The 19,222-nt window shown below is 37.3% G+C and overlaps 1 protein-coding gene across 1 annotated transcript in view; it reads right to left on the reverse strand.

The window, feature by feature from the left end:
- Positions 1–3,590: 3,590 nt before the first annotated feature.
- LOC117342942 (lysosome-associated membrane glycoprotein 1-like) overlaps positions 3,591–19,222 on the reverse strand; it is a 32,165-nt gene continuing 16,533 nt past the window's right edge. Inside the window, exons 9-12 of the mRNA XM_033905241.1 lie at positions 14,091–14,263; positions 13,070–13,301; positions 7,365–7,541; positions 3,591–6,928 (exon numbers count right to left, since the gene is read on the reverse strand). Of these exons, the coding sequence (XP_033761132.1) occupies positions 6,783–6,928; positions 7,365–7,541; positions 13,070–13,301; positions 14,091–14,263 (728 nt within the window). The 3' untranslated portion in view covers positions 3,591–6,782. The remainder of the gene's footprint in view (positions 6,929–7,364; positions 7,542–13,069; positions 13,302–14,090; positions 14,264–19,222) is intronic.

The following is a 19,222-nucleotide window of genomic DNA, read 5'->3' on the forward strand; positions in this document are numbered from 1 at the left end:
GCTATACAACTTTCCTTGATTACGAAAACTAGAAGTGTCTATAACCGTGTTTTGTAAGTATTCAAATCAATGCAAAACAATAACATTACAATTTGGTATATCCTACAGGATTGCGTAGTTATCGTTCGTAAGCAGCACGCCGTCCTGACGTCGTCACTCGCACTCAAAACATTCCGCTTTCTCCGTGTGTCATTCTTTCTTTACAAACACCAACCGGGGTAAAGAGTGTTTTAAAACGTTTATTTGTTTGTTCATTTGCTGGGTGTATTGCCCTTTGAACAGCAAAGGTCATTTTGAGGTGGGGTCTCCATGTAGTAGTTGGTAGCTACCGCACTGAATGACACGGGAGGCACGTCGCATGCCAACCAGAGCAATTTAGGGCAAAGTGTCTTGCCAAGACACAACCGCGACAGTACACAAACTGAGACCGAAACAAGAACCGACACGGTTAGGGAGCGTCGAACAACGCATCTCGGATCTTCATACTGGTTGAGCTATCGTGGGCCCTTGTTTTAAAACTCGTAAACATATATTTATAGAACATGTTTATGGCATAGGCTCGGGCATCGCTATGTCTTAAACCTATTTCCATATTTTTAATAACTATGACATCTACAATTCTAGTCGTTTAATACCAAACTGACCAGTCTCATAACGAACAAAGGGAGATAATCCATCACGATAGCTACGGGTATATGTTCAACGTAATGTGATATTTACACGTATTAAGACTTCATCACTCTATTCGAATATGAACCTAGTACAAAAGCAATTTATATAGTATTAGCCGCATCTGGTAGGGGAGACTTATCGCATCAAATATTAAAAAAGAAACAACAAAACCATTGCAATCGATACCGCTACAGCCAGGACTATAGGAACTCTTTAAGTTTATCAATCAATTTTAAACTCACTGACAGCGATGTTTACTTTAAGCAGAGGACAATACGCTCGAGAATGAAGCAATGTTTGGTTTATTTTGTTTAACGTCATTAACAGCCAGGGTCATTTAAGGACGTGCCAGGTTTTTGAGGTGGAGGAAAGCCGGAGTACCCGGAGAACAACCACCGGCCTTCGGTCAGAACCTGGCAACTGACCCACGTAGGTTTCGAACTCGCAACCCAGAGGTGGAGGGCTAGCGATAAAGTGTCGGGACACCTTAACACTCGGCCACCGCGGCCCCTATGAAACAATGAAAGTGATGGTTAAAAGCAGAGGACGATCGAGAATGAAACAATAAAAGGCATCACTTTTTATCTTCAACCGATGCCCCTCAAACACGGTATAAGTTGGGGGGGGGGGGGGGGGGGGGGGGTTACTTGGGCTCGCCAGTGTCCTCAAAACAGAAAAAGAACCCTGTCCGATCCTGTAAGGAGGGGGTAACAATAAGTCGCCTCTTCGTGAGACAGCCGGCCTCACAGCGATAATCTCTGGTCTGTGCTCTGCATATGTAGAATAAAACATCGATTTTCCAGTCTAATTTTAAGACAATAAGTATTAATCTTCGTCTTCCGTTGAGGCGTTACTCCAGTGTCATGTTTAAAGGAAAACTATATATATTTGATCTTCCGAAAATAATGGGGTCCGTTGATAGATGAACCGATATCATGCGAACTTACTTGTATTTATGGTGTGCGAACGGAAACTTTATAAAACATGTCGGCATTTTATTGATAGTTCTTCTTAATAATAAAGACAAACAACTACAAATGTCTCAGGGATTTTTTTTATCAAACTATAAATCAAGTACCAGGCTGATGTATATACAGTGTGGCCAATTAAAATACTTAGGGTTTAATCTAAACTGTTAGGAATTTTATTGATACAAGTCTGCAGGTCGCTAAAATTCTAATTCTCGAGTCGTTGAGTTAGACGGCGGATGTTAAGTGATTGAACTATCTGTACTTGAAATTGTCATTAGATTTTAAATAGGAGCCAATGGTATCATATGTCCGTGAGGAGATTACTGAAACGATAACGAAAACAAAGAAAATCGTATTACTATTCATTTTACTCATCAACCACGTGAGTCATCATGCGCGCGCAGAAGGAACATGCATCATATATCTGAGAGGTAGCTAGGTCTCCCTTTCGAACACTAACGTAAATGTTTGTTTAGCGACACTTTATAAGTCCAGGGTGATGATTTGGCGCCACTAAGAGAAGTGCAATACTACTAACATGAAGTTTGTATCAAGGAAGCATGCTACAGATACAATGTATATAAATACATTTTCTCTGTAAAAGAGTTCCGTAATAAGACTGCGGTGAAGTGTTTCATGACAAAATTCAAAGTATCAAAACCCAAGATGGTTGCCTTCAAACCATTTTGTTTTTCTGATCAGTCCCAAAATCAAATTGCCACTAGGGACTAAGGGGAACGTGCAAACGAAATTTGAGAAAGATACATCCAATACTTTTCAGATATTGAAGAGATTCCTGTCGAGTGGCGCGACAGAATTGAACCCGGTCTCCAATGTGATGATCCACGGTTCTTCCTCCTGAGCCAAAGAAGCATGCTTCGTCAGCTGAACGGCAGATACTGTATTTAAGACTATGTACAAACAATATTGACCTGTTCCTAGTAACATGGATTACTGCAACATGCTATACTTAAATTATTTTGACGCCCTGTGAATGATACGTCCTTTTTTTTAGCATTGGTCATGTTTTTAAGTTATAGATCTTATGGAGTGGTGTCCTTTTGCCATGAAATTAGAACTGGTGACACCTATTAGTTATTTGATTGCATTTGGTGGTATCAATTTAGTAATATCACTCATATCAGGATTCAGATGTGAAAACGAAAACGAGGCAATATGATCATGACTAATTTGATCAATGATATCGTCCATTCAAGGCTGTCAAATCAACCGTGCTTATTTGAAGTGATAATATAACTTATATCAATTTAGTATTTTACCAGTTTAATCGTATTAATAGAAAAACCTAAAATGTTCATACAAATGTAACAGGATCATACTGTATGAGAGTGACCCACTTTTGGTACTCGCCACACTGCCTCATGTAGGTGACACCATGACCCAAGTATGAAGTGCCAGTGTGGGAAAGTGTAGGAGATAGAGCGCAGAGGATATTTTTCTTTGATGTAGGTCAAAGGTCACATTTTAGGTCAGAGTGACCTACTTTTGGTACGTGAAACACTCAACTGATTTAGGTGAATCCATGCCCTTAGTATGAAGTGCCAGTGTGGAAAAGTGCTGTGTTGGAGAGAAAGCCCCGACAAGATAATGTGTGGAGGGACAAAAGGACAAGGCAAAAATATAGTCCCACTCGGTTTGAGGTGGGGGACTAATAATGTCTTGATAATAAGTAATTAATACATAATCAAATATGAATCATGCTGACTTAACTTACTGACCTAATTTACAGAGAGATCAATGGTGGAATTGTTTAACCAGGTTTAATTTAACCTAAAACAAATGATAACTCTTTCATTATAACACAATCAATAATTTGCTAAATACAGAGCCAATGATAGCTACATGTACCGGTAATTAAAACAGCTAATGACATCCCAAAAATGTTTGTCTAAAATCAAATGGAAATTACAAACCAGGAACAATAAATCATAGGTAAAATGATTTTATTTACCATTTTCAACGTAATATCTGCCTTCAAAGCTACAGCAAACAAATCAAAATAAAACTCCAATCGCTTTTAAATTAGGCGTCATAGGCAAATCAATTTGATGATAATAATTTGTTCTCAGCACTATCTGTGTCATGATTAATCCTAAAAATAATCAATGAAAAAAAAAAGTGTCTATAACAACATCACTACAAATGTATTTTCTACAATGTTGCACCCTCAAGCAATAATTTCACAAAACCCCTTCAAAAGCACTTTAATTTTCAACATCATGGCACCAATATATAAATATACACTATAAACTTTTTAGAATGATAAATACATTATATTTGTATATTACAATTTCTTCATCCATAAATATGACAATATTATGCTGACAATAGAATGCCAGCTGTTGACACTGCAAATTGATATGATTTTCCTTGTTGCCATGACAATATGTTTGCTCTGCCCAGAGACTTTGAAAAATGATTGATTCCAAAATAACAACGATCTGCTACAAACACATTACAATCTGGTTACTTGAGATATTTTTTTTTACTTCTTAGTATCTACATACAGCACCAAAAACTAGAAACCAACATTGACAATGCAGTGTGTCTGTACCGACAATGCAGCATGTCTACTGAAAATGCAGCATGTCTGTACTGACAATGCAGCGTGTCTGTACCGACAATGCAGAGTGTCTGTACTGACAATGCAGTGTGTCTGTACCGACAATGCAGTGTGTCTGTACCGACAATGCAGTGTGTCTGTACCGACAATGCAGTGTGTCTGTACTGTCCTGTTATAATGACATTACTCGTGCAGATAAACACCAATCACTGAAAATAAATATGTGACAGGACAGAGAGATGTCCTGTACTTGTATTTGACACATGTGTCGTCATACTTACTTAGAATATAATACATTAAGTAATATACTGGAACGCTCAAATCAATTCACAAATCTTTAAATTGTGGTATTGAAATGAAGGAGTTGTTTCCCTTCTTTGTAAAGTCTCCTGTAAATTAACTGCTAGCAATATACACAAAGCTTGTATTAAGTGGATTTAAATATATTACAGTGACAGGATGAGTCTATAATATGACAGCACTTACATTATTTGTTCAGTATTAAATTAAATCAACAAAGCAACAGGTAGAAAAAATATTATTTTGCTCACAAGATCCTGGAGACTGGAACCTCTTTGAAAATGTTATGTGTGGAATGTCCTCCCATTTATTATACCAAACCAGTACAGTATGAGTATTTCTACATGTGATATACATAATACAGTGTATATACATGCTTTGTTTCATTAAATGTTCCATAAAAATCTCTCCTCATATTTTTCTTGCGACATGTTCATTCAACATACATTTATATATTAAACTAGAAAACAAAAAACATTTACATTTCCTTTTTCTTACATTCACACATCATTCAAAACTGTTTAATACAATCAAAATCATAATTATACATTGTAAGTGGAATGAGGAACATAAAATATCAATCAAATCAAATATTTCTCATCAACCCTATACATTCTGATTTACTACTCCGCTTGATGGCTTTGAAAGAACTTTGTACTAATATAATTATCCAATATTTTCATGTCAATGCTTGCTGGCTTCTGACATAAAATTTCTGTTCAACTGTCAAATCCGAAGTCAATCATTTGAAATAATCTAGAATTAAACTTTTCAACTATCATTGAAATATCCCCAAACCTCACTGCAAATGTAGGCCATTTGAAATGTTAAGTATTCTTGAAGAAAAAAAAAGCCATTCAGTGGTCAACAGCTATTCAAAAGCAAAATCACAAAATATGTACATTGTGAACGAGAAAATTAGTTGACATATTCTACCTAATACATACCGTACTGAACCACCACCTCCATACATCCTTGAATAGGATATAATTTTTGGCCCCTAAATAAATGTTTGTCAGTCTTCAGACTTTTTTTCTATATATACATCACAGTCCCTCAAAATATCAGTACAGACAGGTTTCACTATACTCTACATAAACTTCCATCAAGAAAATTTTTTGTTCTCAAAAGAGCAAAATCTATGCGTTTAAAAAAAATGTTACTCTATTAAATACGGAAATATAGAACATACAAAATATGGATTTCATTTCATCTTTTAATCATACCAATACTATAGGTATTCATTCCACACCATGAACAATTATAGACATTCAGTATACAGAACCTGTCCAGGATTTTCCCAGAAAGAACTTTATATTTTGTGCTGATATTAGATTTACCCTGATTTTGACCAAAACAAGGAAACCTCTCCCCTTTTTAAACTTTGCATTTGTCAAAAAAAAAGAAAAAAAGATGAATAAAAAGCTTCAGAGAAAATTGTTGGCTGTATACCTGATATATCTTATTTTAAACACAGATTTATATTAGTTTCAATTCAATATACCTGATATATCTTATTTTAAACACAGATTTATATTAGTTTCAATTCAATATACCTGATATCAAATAAAGTCTAATGACAAACCAATGATGCCCTACAAATATGAATTTCATCTTAAAGTGACAAAAATATATGGCATTGACTTTTTCAAAGATAACCAATAGCAATAAAATGTTTAAAATTGCCAGTAATTGTATGTTCGTAATAAGGACAAGAAATGTCATTAAGTCCCATTCAATACAAATAATTATACATGATTTAGCATCTTGACTTATAGGGAAGAAAAAAAGGTCTGTAGTAATCCCACCCGTCTAACTTAGCCAAAAGCTTGGAAAAAGTTTATATGGGAAATTTTCACTCATTTCACTCGTTGATTCACACACTGATACATCCGACATCTTCACATAGGGCACTGCCAAAGAGTCTGTTTCTTTGTTCAAAGCTAAGATAACTCTGATATTAACACCACTCCTGGAAGCTGATGACAGAATCAAAATGCAGGGGTATAATTTAAAAACAAGGATGTAAGTTAAACAATGTGAAGTTGATCTTTTACAGTTTTTTGAATTTTTATTATCTACCTTCTACTTGAAAAATATCCGAATTTTTTAAAACCGTTCTTTTTTCACATCTGCTAGTCATATTTGTTTTGTTCCAAATAAAATGAGAGATATATTAGCTGAGAACAGCATGACTCAACAGCCTGATCCTTTTGATATGGAAGTTGATATCACATTCAAGATACACAGGTTGTCTACACTTGCTGGTATCCACTTCTGCTCCTCCTCCTTCCGATGAGGTAAGCTATTAATACAATGATGACTAGACCGGCCAGAGCTGCCCCAACAGCAATAGGTACAACACTGTTGGTGTCTGAATCCAGTGGACATTCGGACAAGTCTGAAATGGACAAGAAACACATAAATAGATTAACTATACAATAAAACCTTCATATAATGCATCTTTATTTCACCTCACCACATTCCTTACTGTGATGCATCTCTAAAGTCCTGTTCTCCAATTTTTTAACAATTTGTATGGCACAATGAATACACACCAACATCATAGTTCATCCAAAAATTCAACAGTTTACACATTCTAACAGTACTGCAGTCAAAAACTTGTACCACATAAAGCCAAACAAAATTGGAAACAATGGGATTAAACTGGGTCTGCAGTGGAGTAAGGAATGGCACAACAGGTCCATAATGTAAAAAGAAATATGCATTGTTATGTAACTAAATAAATTTTCAAAAAATCCCTACAGGAAATACTGGCTGTTATTTGTTTCAGTATACACTAAAAAGTTAATTGCTAATCACAAAAGCACACTTACTATCACTTGGGAAGTTGGTTGTGTTAGCAGTTGAGAATGCCATTACACGAAGGTTGTTAGTGTTCAATGTGACGCCATTATTCAAGTCCAAGTTGAGTTTGCTATTACATTCGTAGCTTCCAGACTTTTTAGCCGAAAACTGGGATGGACTGTAGCTATTATTTGCAACCATTTTTTCTGCAAAAAAAGAAAGAAAAAAAAACCTTTACCAAACAAAATTTTGATCAACATCCATCAAACCATATGGCAAAATCCATTCAATCCTTTATGACTAGCAGAGATTTAAAGGATTTACCAATATTTCTCCTATTGTACCCAGCACCTCAGTCTCCAGGGGGCTAGTCACCATTTTTTCTCCCTAACCCCAATGATGCTTCTGATAAAATTATGGTAAGAATACATTCAGTCCTTTATGCCTAGTAGCAATCAAATAGAAAACTTGGCAGGCGGATGCCAGTGGCCACACCATTGCCTTTGTACTAGGTGAGCTAAAAATGTTTACCATCCATTTCAGCTGTATTGCTCTCCAACTGGAAAATATGTTTATATGGGGAAAGATGAGGTGCAAAATATCTTGCATTGATGTCAATGAAGTTAACAAGTGCAATCAATGATTGCGAAAGCTCACCGGCGGCAGCAATCACACTATGCATTCATTTTTTATGTATGTATAAGCATGTCATTTTGAAATTGTATGTCACATAATAACGCTCCTAGACCTCTAATGGATGTATAAACCAAATAAGAAGGGTGTGGACTTACAAGCTTTTCAAAAATAACCCCCAAAATCTTTAAAGTGAGTTTTTGTGTCAAAAAAAATAACCCCCAAAATCTTTAAAGTGAGTTTTTGTGTCAAAAAAAGTAAGTCCACTAAATGGTAAAATGCCAAAATGCCAATTTTTTTCTGCATGATTTGCCACAGCATCAATCCTGGATCTCTAATGAATGTATAAACCAAATTAGAAGGGTGATAGGTGTATACTTTTGGACTCACCCCCAAAACTTTAAAGTGAGTTTTGGTGCCAAAGAAGTTAAGTCCAAACAAGAGGCCCAGGGGCCTTAACGGTCATCTGACTCTAAATTAAAGACCCTTATACTATTGTAGTATGCAGTCTCTGTAGCAGGTATAGTGGCACTGTTGGCTATGGTGGCCATCTTGGGTTTCTGACTGACCAAATAAATAACAACACTTGGCCAGGACCATCTCAGGATCATTTCTAGCACCGTTGCTGCCATGTCAAACTTTCTACGATGCCGAAAAATATCAACACTTTGTTGGCTCTCCTTCCTTAACATCCTCACCAATTTCCAGCTCAATGGCACCAGTGAAACCGGAGCAGAAGTTTAAAATGTGTTTTTCATGATGGCTGCCATCTTGGATTTCTGACTGTCCAGATAAATAACAACACTTGGTCAGGACCATCTTAGAATCATTTCTGGTAAGTTAAAACTAAATCCCACTGGTGGAATTGGAGAAGAAGTTTGAAATAGGTGTCATGTCAAAGTTTTACAAGGCCAAAAAATAACAACAATTTGCTGGCTTTCCTTCCTTAACATCCTCACAAATTTCTAGCTCAATGGCACTTGTGGAACTGGAAAGAAGTAAAAAATGTGTTTTTCAAAATGGTTGCCATGGCAACCATCTTGGATTTCTGACTGACCCAACAAATAACAAGAGGCCCAGGGGCCTTAACGGTCATCTGACTCTAAATTAAAACCCTTATATTATTGTAGTATGCATTCTCTGTAGCAAGTATATAGTGGCATTGTTGGCCATGGTGGCCATCTTGGATTTCTGACCGACCCAATAAATAACAACACTTGGTAAGGACCATCTCAGGATCATTTCTGGTAAGTTAGAGCTGAATCCCGCCGGTAGAATTTGAGAAGAAGTTTGAAAAAGATGTTGTTTAGGAAAACCATGATTGCGCAATCATGTTACAAAATGGCCGCCATTGCTGCCATGTCAAAGTTTTTACGAGGCTGAAAAAATAACAACACTATGTTGGCTCGCCTTCCTTGACATCCTCACCCATTTCCAGCTCAATGGCACCAATGGAACTTGAGAAGAAGTTTAAAATGTGTTTTTCAAGATGGCGGCCACGGCGGCCATCTTGGATTTCGGACCGACCCGAAAAATAACAACACTTGGTCAGGATCATCTCAGGAACATTTCAGGCAAGTTTCAGCCCAACAGCACTGGTTGAACTTGAGAAGAAGTATAAAATGTGTTTTCAAAATGGCCGCTATGGCGGCCATCTTGGATTTCGGATCAGCCCGAAAAATAACAACACTTGGTGGGGATCATCTCAGGATCATTTCAGGCAAGTTTCAGCCCAACAGCACTGGTGGAACTTGAGAAGAAGTTTAAAATGTGTTTTTCAAGATGGCGGCCATCTTGGATTTCGGACCGACTCGAAAAATAACAACACTTGGTCGGAATCATATCAGGATCATTTCAGGCAAGTTTCAGCTCAAAAGCACTAATGGAACATGAGAAGAAGTTTAAAATGTGTTTTTCAAGATGGTGGCCACGGCGGCCATCTTGGATTTCGGACCGACCCGAAAAAATAACAACACTTGGTCGGGATCATCTCAGGAACATTTATGGCAAGTTTCAGCCCAACAGCACTGGTGGAACTTGAGAAGAAGTTAAAAATGTGTTTTCAAAATGGCGGCTATGGCAGCCATCTTGGATTTCAGACTGACCCGAAAAATAACAACACTTGATCGGGATCATATCAGGATCATTTCAGGCAAGTTTCACCTCAAAAGCACTGGTGGAACTTGAGAAGAAGTTTAAAATGTGTTTTTCAAGATGGCGGCCACGGCGGCCATCTTGGATTTCGGACCGACCCGAAAAATAACAACACTTGGTCAGGATCATCTCAGGATCATTTATGGCAAGTTTCAGCCCAACAGCACTGGTGGAACTTGAGAAGAAGTTTAAAATGTGTTTTCAAAATGGCGGCTGTGGTGGCCATCTTGGATTTCAGACTGACCCGAAAAATAACAACACTTGGTCGGAATCATATCAGGATCATTTCAGGCAAGTTTCAGCTCAAAAGCACTGGTGGAACTTGAGAAGAAGTTTAAAATGTGTTTTTCAAGATGGCGGCCACGACGGCCATCTTGGATTTCGGACCGACCCGAAAAATAACAACACTTGGTCAGGATCATCTCAGGATCATTTATGGCAAGTTTCAGCCCAACAGCACTGGTGGAACTTGAGAAGAAGTTTAAAATGTGTTTTCAAAATGGCGGCTGTGGCGGCCATCTTGGATTTCAGACTGACCCGAAAAATAACAACACTTGGTCAGGACCATCTCAGGATCATTTCTTGCAAGTTTCAGCTTAATCCCACTGCTGGAACTTGAGAAGAAGATTGAAATGTGAAAAGTTTACGGACGGCGGACGGCGGACGGCTGACGGCGCACGGCGCACGGCGGACGGCGGACGACGACGGACGAAGCACGATGGCTATAGGTCATCCTGACCCTTCGGGTCAGATGACCTAATAAAACTTGGTCAGGACCATCCAAGGATCATTTCAGGCAAGTTTCAGTTCAATCTCACCAGTTGAACTTGAGAAGAAGTTTCAAATGTGTTTTCAAAATGCCGGCTGTGGGGGCCATCTTGGATTTCTGACTGATCCGAAAAATAACAAGCCTTGGTCAGAACCACCTCAGGATCATTTTTAGTAAGTAAGAACTGAAACCCAATGGTGGAATTTGAGAAGAAGTTTGAATTAGGTGTTGTTCAGGAAAACCATGATTGCGCAATCATGTTACAAAATGGCCGCCATGGCTGCTATGTCAAAGTTTTTACGAAGCTGAAAAATAACAACACTTTGTTGGCTCTCCTTCCTTAACATCCTCACCAATTTCCAGCTCAATGGCACCAGTGGAACTGGAGAAGAAGTTTAAAATGTGTTTTTTTAAGATGGTTGCCATGGCGGCCATCTTGGATTTCTGACAGGCCTGAAAAATAACAACACTTCCTCAGGACCATCCTAGGATCATTTCAGGCAAGTTTCAGCTCAATCTCAACAGTGGAACTTGAGAAGTAGTTTCAAATGTGTTTTCTAAATGGCGGCTGTGGCGGCCATCTTGGATTTCAGACTGACCCGAAAAAATAACAACACTTGGTCGGGATCATATTAGGATCATTTCCGGCAAGTTTCAGCTCAATAGCACTGGTGGAACTTGAGAAGAAGTTTAAAATGTGTTTTTCAAGATAGCGGCTATGGCGGCCATCTTGGATTTCGGACCGACCCGAAAAATAACAACACTTGGTCAGGACCATCTTAGGATCATTTCAGGCAAGTTTCAGCTCAATAGCACTGGTGGAACATGAGAAGAAGTTTAAAGTGTGTTTTCAAAATGGCGGCTATGGTGGCCATCTTGGATTTCGGACCGACCCGAAAAATAACAACACTTGGTCAGGACCATCTCAGGATCATTTCAGGCAAGTTTCAGCTCAATCCCACTGGTGGAACTTGAGAAGAAGTTTGAAATGTGAAAAGTTTACGCACGACGCACGGCGGACGGTGGACGGCGCACGACGACGGACGAAGCATGATGACTATAGGTCAGATGACCTAAAAATGGTAAAATGTGAAAAAATCACAATTCTTTTCTGCATTATTTTGCCATAACATCACTAATATACCTCTAATAAATGTATAAACCAAATTAGAAGGGCATGAGGTGTTTACTTTTGGACTTACAAGCTTTCCAAAAACTTACTCCAAAAACTTTAAAGTGGGTTTTGGTGCCAAAAAAGTTAAGTCCACAAAACGGTAAAATGTGAAAAAAGTACAATTTTTTTTCTGCATGATTTTGCCATAACATCACTCCTAGACCTCTAATGAATGTATAAACCAATTTAGAAGGGCATGAGGTGTATACTTTTGGACAAGCTTTCCAAAAACTTACCCCAAAAACTTTAAAGTTTTGGGGTGGGACACCGACACCGGGGTGACAGCATTAGCTCTCGGTTACTCGTAACCGGTGAGCTTAATTTTAAATCTATAACAAGAAAGAGCAACATATTATATCAAAGTATGTGACTGGTAGTGACTGGTAAGTGGAAATGCAAAACCTAATTTTTTGGGTTTTCAAATAATATTAAAATAGAATAAGAAATGAGAGACTCTATTTCATACATGTTCTCTAAAGTAAATAAATGTGTATTTCTTACTTGTTTCTAAAATAATATACCGCAAGACAAAAGTTTTACACGATCCTTCTAAATCAAACTGTTCATTCTTTGTTGATTTTTTTCATTTCTCAAATTTCAACAATTCATTTTAGGCAGCTAAAACATAGAACTACAGAAAGTTTGAAAAAGAAAAAAAATGTAGATGTATACGTATTAGCTAAACAAATAGGGCTACACACAATCAGCCAACTTGCACTTTTTATCTGGTGTGTATTTCTTTCATTGAAATTTATCCCAATAAACCAAGTTTTTAAAGGCACAAAATAACTTATATGATACATGAAGTTACCAATATCACAATTTAAGTTTTACATAGGATGAAAAAACCATTAAATCCGACAGATGAGTAAAATTTTGTCATGTTTGATATATACTGGGAATTTGGATAAGGGACTATCAATGTGGAACTCTGAATGATTGCCCCTATTTGTGACCCAGCAGTCATCAGCATATTAACACCATATATACTACAAGTTCCTTACCGTTGGGCATCTTAGGATCTTTGAAGATATCAGACTGAAGAATATAGGTAAGCTTCATCTCCTGCAGGAAGAAGCTGTCACTGTCAGCGAGTTGAACTGCACTTCCTCCACCGTTAAAGTACATTTCCATCACCCAACCATCGTAGAATGTCACCTCAAGCATCTGAGTAACGTTTCCACAGGATCCAGAGGTGGTAAAGTTTTTAGGTATTCCTACAGTCACACTGCTGTTCTGTAAAATACCAACCGCATAATTCAAAATTTTGGTTAATCCTTTTTGCCAGGGAAGGTTTCAGCAAAATTTCATTGAAATTGGTTCAGGGTTCTGAGCAGAAGTCAAATATTTACAGATACACAACCGACAAAAGTCGGATCAAACTTCGCTGCATTTCATCAAAGAAACCACCCAGTCAATTATGATTCCAGGCCTTCTGGTTTCAGAGAAGTTGTTTGAATGTTTCAACAAATTTGACTCTTGTAACCTTGAATATGGGTCAACACCATTTCTTTCTGCAAACTCTGTGGGGCTCATTCCCAGGAACTCATCAGAAAGATCATGCTCTAAGCATTTAGGTTAATCAGAAGATGTCGTTTGAAGGTTTGAACAAATTTGACCCCTGTGAACCTATAAGCCATAATCCTGACACTGGGACTCCTGGTTACACAATTGTCTAAGGTGAAAACGTTGACACTTGATGACAAAGGGACAGAAAACTGATCAATTGGCCATTCAAGTCAGGTGAGCTAAAAACCCTAGCTCTGCAATTCAGCATGATACTTCAATCCATGTGTAAATTTGGCAGTAACTGTTTCGTTATCAATCTACTGGAAACAGCCCAGAGGAATTGTGGGTAATAATCTAATGTGGTTAAATTTAGAAAACAAAAGAACTTTAATTATTTTGCTGGGGTGGGATGAATTCGAACTGATAAGGCGTTCAGAGGGCATATAAACAGGCAAACAGTTAATATGTACAGGCACCTGCTCATTTAGTGTATATTTTATAACTTTATTGGCTCACTTTATCATCTTTCATGGTGTAGGGGATTACAAACTCCATTCCTGCATCAAGGACGATGCATTTTCCAGGGAAACTGTACTTGTTAGTAGGTGGGGACCCTGGTGATGGGGTGACTGGGGCAGGAGTTGTAACTGGGGCTACAGTTGTTGGGCTGTCTTCTGCACATTCCTCACCTGTAACAGATCAAATTTCATACAGATAGGCCTTAATGGTGTGAAATTACAACCATGCAAATTGTCAAAAAGCCAAATGAACATGTACTTTCAGAGTGGCAACACCAAGACAAAACAGTCAAATCTGTAATAACACTGCCCAAGGAAAGTTGAAAACCAGTCTCTTAATGGAGATGGTTTCTTAATAGAGATGGTCTCCTAGATCTCAATACAGATGGTCTCCTATATAGCTTGATCTATCGAGATTACCTTAGAATTTGTATTCACTTGATCATCAATGCCAATAATAATGTTTAAAAAAAGTTCATTTTGACAAACAATCCTAAAATATTATTTCCTGGTTTCATTTCTTTTATGGTTTCATTTTGTTTATTACTATAGTGCTTTAAATTCACAGGGTCAATATTCAATTTTTTTCTTTTCAGAACATATTCGCTGTACATCCCTTCCTATAATTCATGGATCTGTTGTAGATCCAGATCATTTTCTGTCATCGTTATTATATTTTACTTTGCAATGCACTCTTTTGTATAATTATTTGTGGGTAACTCCGTTTTAGAATGGGCACATGCATCATCTTGTTAATGTGTGTGACAGTTTTGCGCTATGCATAAACCATCCTGCACCAGCGATTTCACTAGAAAGTATCCACAGGTACATTGTTCATACAAGCATACAAACTGGGAGTGAGTTGTTATCAATTAATTAGTCGGGTTTGAATTTACACAAGGCTTTAATTAAAGAGCAGGTGTGATTTGGTCAGTTTACTGTTGTTTTTACTAGACTGACATTTGTCCAGTAATTGGCACTTTAATTACATCATATCTCTTGACACATTACTAGATATTTATGTATATATTGTATTTGTAAAAAGAGCATCTTTGAGCAGGTTAGTGATATTCTTTATCTCTTATCGGAATATCTTTCACATCCCAATTTTATGTAACTTTAGATTTTCACAGAGTAAAGAACCGCTACTGACACATTTCCATACACTAGATGTTTCGCACTGAAACGTGAAAGTTATATAAGTCAAAACATCTGAAAAATTGTCTGAATTGCTAGAATGTCTCTCGCCTCCTTTCATTTTCTCACAAAAAAGTAAAGTTTCTTTGTAATTAGAAAATAAGGCATTTTTGGATGCATGTTGCTTATTTAGAGAGGCTTGTGACCACAGATAATCAAAGGGCCAAAGGCCCTGAGAAACGTCAGGGTCTGAGGTAATATTATAAGAAACTTAAAATTGGATTTTACAGTCAGACAGTTACATTTGTATCAGATGAAATGTCTTAATCTGGCCCTGGTATTCCTATTCTATATATATTCAAGAAAACATGTACAGTAAACCCCCGTTATAATTCCACTTTTTGTTCTGGGAGATTTTGGCGTTATATCGAGTTTAGCGAAATAACGAATTTGATCCAATAATGAGATAGGCCCGACATGTTTTAAGAAGGCAGTGTTGGATCAACGTGTACCTTTTATATCATAGAAATGATGTTAAAAATTCGCAAAATATATACAAAATATGTTTTTATTATCATACAATTTGACATTTTAAATATATGTAGAAATAGATTGATTGCATCAAACACATCAGTAAAATCAGTCAAAATTATTCACGGCTAGGAGTCCGACGTCGACAATAACAACGATCATGTCACTGTAAATATTTTACATGTTCAAAAAGTCGTACATTGTTTTCTGTTTTGCAGAACACTGTGAAATATTATTTATTTTGTTTTGGATAGATACACATTTGTCTATGTCACCTGATACAGTACTCGTTTGGTATTCTAAAAATTTGATTACAGTTTCTATAGCACGTTTTGCTTCCGTGAATGTTGGGGGCGGGGTCATTTGTGTTTCCTGTCGTTCGTCGTCTGAGTCACTGTCATTAGTTTCAGTTACCGATTTCACGATTTCATTTTCAGGAATGACCTCTGTTGGTTGTAAATGTTTGTCCATGTCCACAAATTGTCTTACTGTAAGACGTAATTCTGGATCTAAGTCCAGGTCATCTTGCACGGTGTTTAATAAATTCCCAAGTTCTACATCCGGGACCTCAAGTGATTGACGTTCACTTGCTTCATCGTTGCGCATGACTAAACCGCTGTGATACCAACAATTAATGATTGTTAGAGGGGTCACGTAATCCCAGGCATTTTTTACAAATCTGATGGCAGTGTTTAATAGTAAAACTGGTGCTTCCTTTCTGTCTATGCAGTCGACAAGGTGTGTCAATTGTTGTTTCCGATAATGTTTTTTAAAACTCTGGATTATACCGGAGTCCAGGGGCTGTAAATGGCTGGTAGTCGTTGGGGGTAAAAAGTGGATTTTCACATTAGTAAGTTTGGGAATAATGTGGCTTGGGGCATTATCCATTATCAACAGCACATTTCTACGTTGACGCTTCATAGATGTGTTGAAATTCACCAACCAATCGTGAAAGAGGGCCGATGTCATCCAGGCTTTTTTGTTGGATGTGTAGTTTACATACAAGTTCACATTAAAATTTTTAAAACACCGTGGGTTGTTCGATTTCCCGATCACCATCGGTTTTATTTTTTCACTTCCATCAGTTACAACACATAGTGCCACAGTAATACGATCTTTTATTTTTTTAATGCCTTTCGTAGAATCAGATGTCGTTAGTGATCTGTCTGGAAGTAATCGGTAAAATAGACCCGTTTCGTCAATATTAAACACATCCTTGGGCTCGTAATTTTTTATAACATCTGCAGCTTTTTTCCTGCCTTCATCAATGAGGGCAGTTGGGATACCAGCACTTTCTCCTGAAATAACCTGAGATGAAATTTTATGTCATGTTTTGAACCGGTTAAGCCAGCCGTTAGAATAATGGAAATTTTGAATTCCAAGTTCATCTCCAAACTTCTGTGCTTTTGTTTTTAAAATATCGTCCGATATTGGAATGTTTTGTGCTCGGGCGTTAGTAAACCACACATACAGTGCCGATTCCAAATCAACATGATGAGCAGAACGATGACGCTTACGAGCTGGCGATCCTAAATCACTTTCAGAATTAAATATTTTGGCTTTATCGTTCAAAATATCACCGACAGTTCGTCGTTTCACGGTAATATCCCATATGGTGGAAAAATGATTGGAAATACTTTGTTGCGTAGCCGTTGGACGAGACTCGGCATATTTGATTATTTGAGATTTTTTGTCAATATCCAACGCAGTACGTTTTCTCTTGAGAGAAGCCATGGTAAAAATGAGTTATGAAATGCATGGACAATAGACTGACCACAGTGATTACATTTAAAGGTAAATGAGTGTGCAGGGTGTGAACAATGTCTCACTCGATAACACATGATTTTAACTGCTGATCGGCTGTAACCACAATTCTATTTTTAGCCGAGTGAAATTACTTGGCGGACCTATCGGGGGTACGGTAAGGGGAAATTGAACATTTGTTTTGAAAAATGTGTGGTGGATGGCGATAAGCGCGTTTGGCGCTAAAACGGGTGCATTAACGTGGAGAGAAATCTGTTTTTTCTAAATGTGTGGCGATAAGTGAGTTTGGCGCTGTAACGGGTGGCGTTATAAAGGAGTTATACTGTACATGTGTGTGTATAACATATATATCAGCTGACAACTTTATAATAGCTGAGTATAGTTCTTTCCCTATTTCTTTAATGCTTGTGGAAGATTATTGATATACTCCTGAATCAGTAAAACTGCTTGTAGACTTTGAAAAAAAAAAAATCAACTGAACGACAAATCGGTCTATTAACATAACATGTAGTTCAAGTAACTACAACTAAAGATAAAATCCAAGATGTACACAGCCGAAGTTTTTTTAAAAATCTTATCTATGCTATAAGATGTTAATAAGGCCTATCAAACATCTATTTTATGACCCTTAGTAACACATTTTAACTCCGATAGAAAACTGCGGTCGCATTGTCCGACGAGACATATCTAGTTTTGACACCGACGCCAGTACATCAGTCACGGATCATAATCATTAGATTCTTTTCAAACAACAAATAATAACCTTATTTAATAAAATCCTCACGAAAAACGGCTATGTAGTTTGTTACAACTTGCCCTCTATTCCTGGTCATATTTCTTGCTTATTCTAGCGACATACAAATGAATATGAAACTGCGAAAGTTCGTTGATTTAGTTACATCAGACATAACCGCCATTTTGGCCGACTAGTGTTGAGTCACGTGACAGCTGCAGTTATCTCGTGGAATGCTCGGGTGCATTTGACTACGTAAATAGGGTTGGTTTAAGGCTTATATGAAATGTTCCTGCATATGAACTCGGGATGAACAGATGTGGATAGTTTCTCTGTGAATGCATGTAAATTTCCACGACGATCAAACTGATTTTTCTACTTTCGTTTTCAAGGTAGTATAAAGACAGAACTACGTAATCCTACGCCAACAAAATTGCATATACTGACGAGGAAAATGTTAATAGTTATACTCTAAAATAGTCTAGAACACCAAACATTCATATTTCATTTTAAATAATTGCTGTAAACACGGTTTACATCACTTAAATTGTGTAAATAATTGCTATCAAAATAGGAACTATATTAGGCTGCGGATGTATATTATTTGTATGACAGAAAATTAACAGAGGAATAGTTAGCCGGAACAGAGGTGTCAGTAACAACATTTTCTCACCACGCCTATAACGGCAGGTGCCAAAGGCATCCTGACATTAAAAAATATATGCAGTTCTAAGGCATCCTGACATTAAAAAATATATGCAGTTCTGGTATCATTAAAAGAAATTGAAAGAGTTAAAATATAAAGCAAAATGCTTTGGGGGAATGGAAATGATCGAGATGGTTACTGTTTCAACTGTAATTTAGAAGCATCACTTTGATTGAGTCAATTGTAACATGATTGAGCTATCTATTTAACATGTTTTACCTACTCACAACCCATTTAACAGTATTAATTATGCTCAATA

This window comes from Pecten maximus, chromosome 14, assembly GCF_902652985.1.
Source record: "Pecten maximus chromosome 14, xPecMax1.1, whole genome shotgun sequence".
Lineage (NCBI taxonomy): Eukaryota > Metazoa > Mollusca > Bivalvia > Pectinida > Pectinidae > Pecten > Pecten maximus.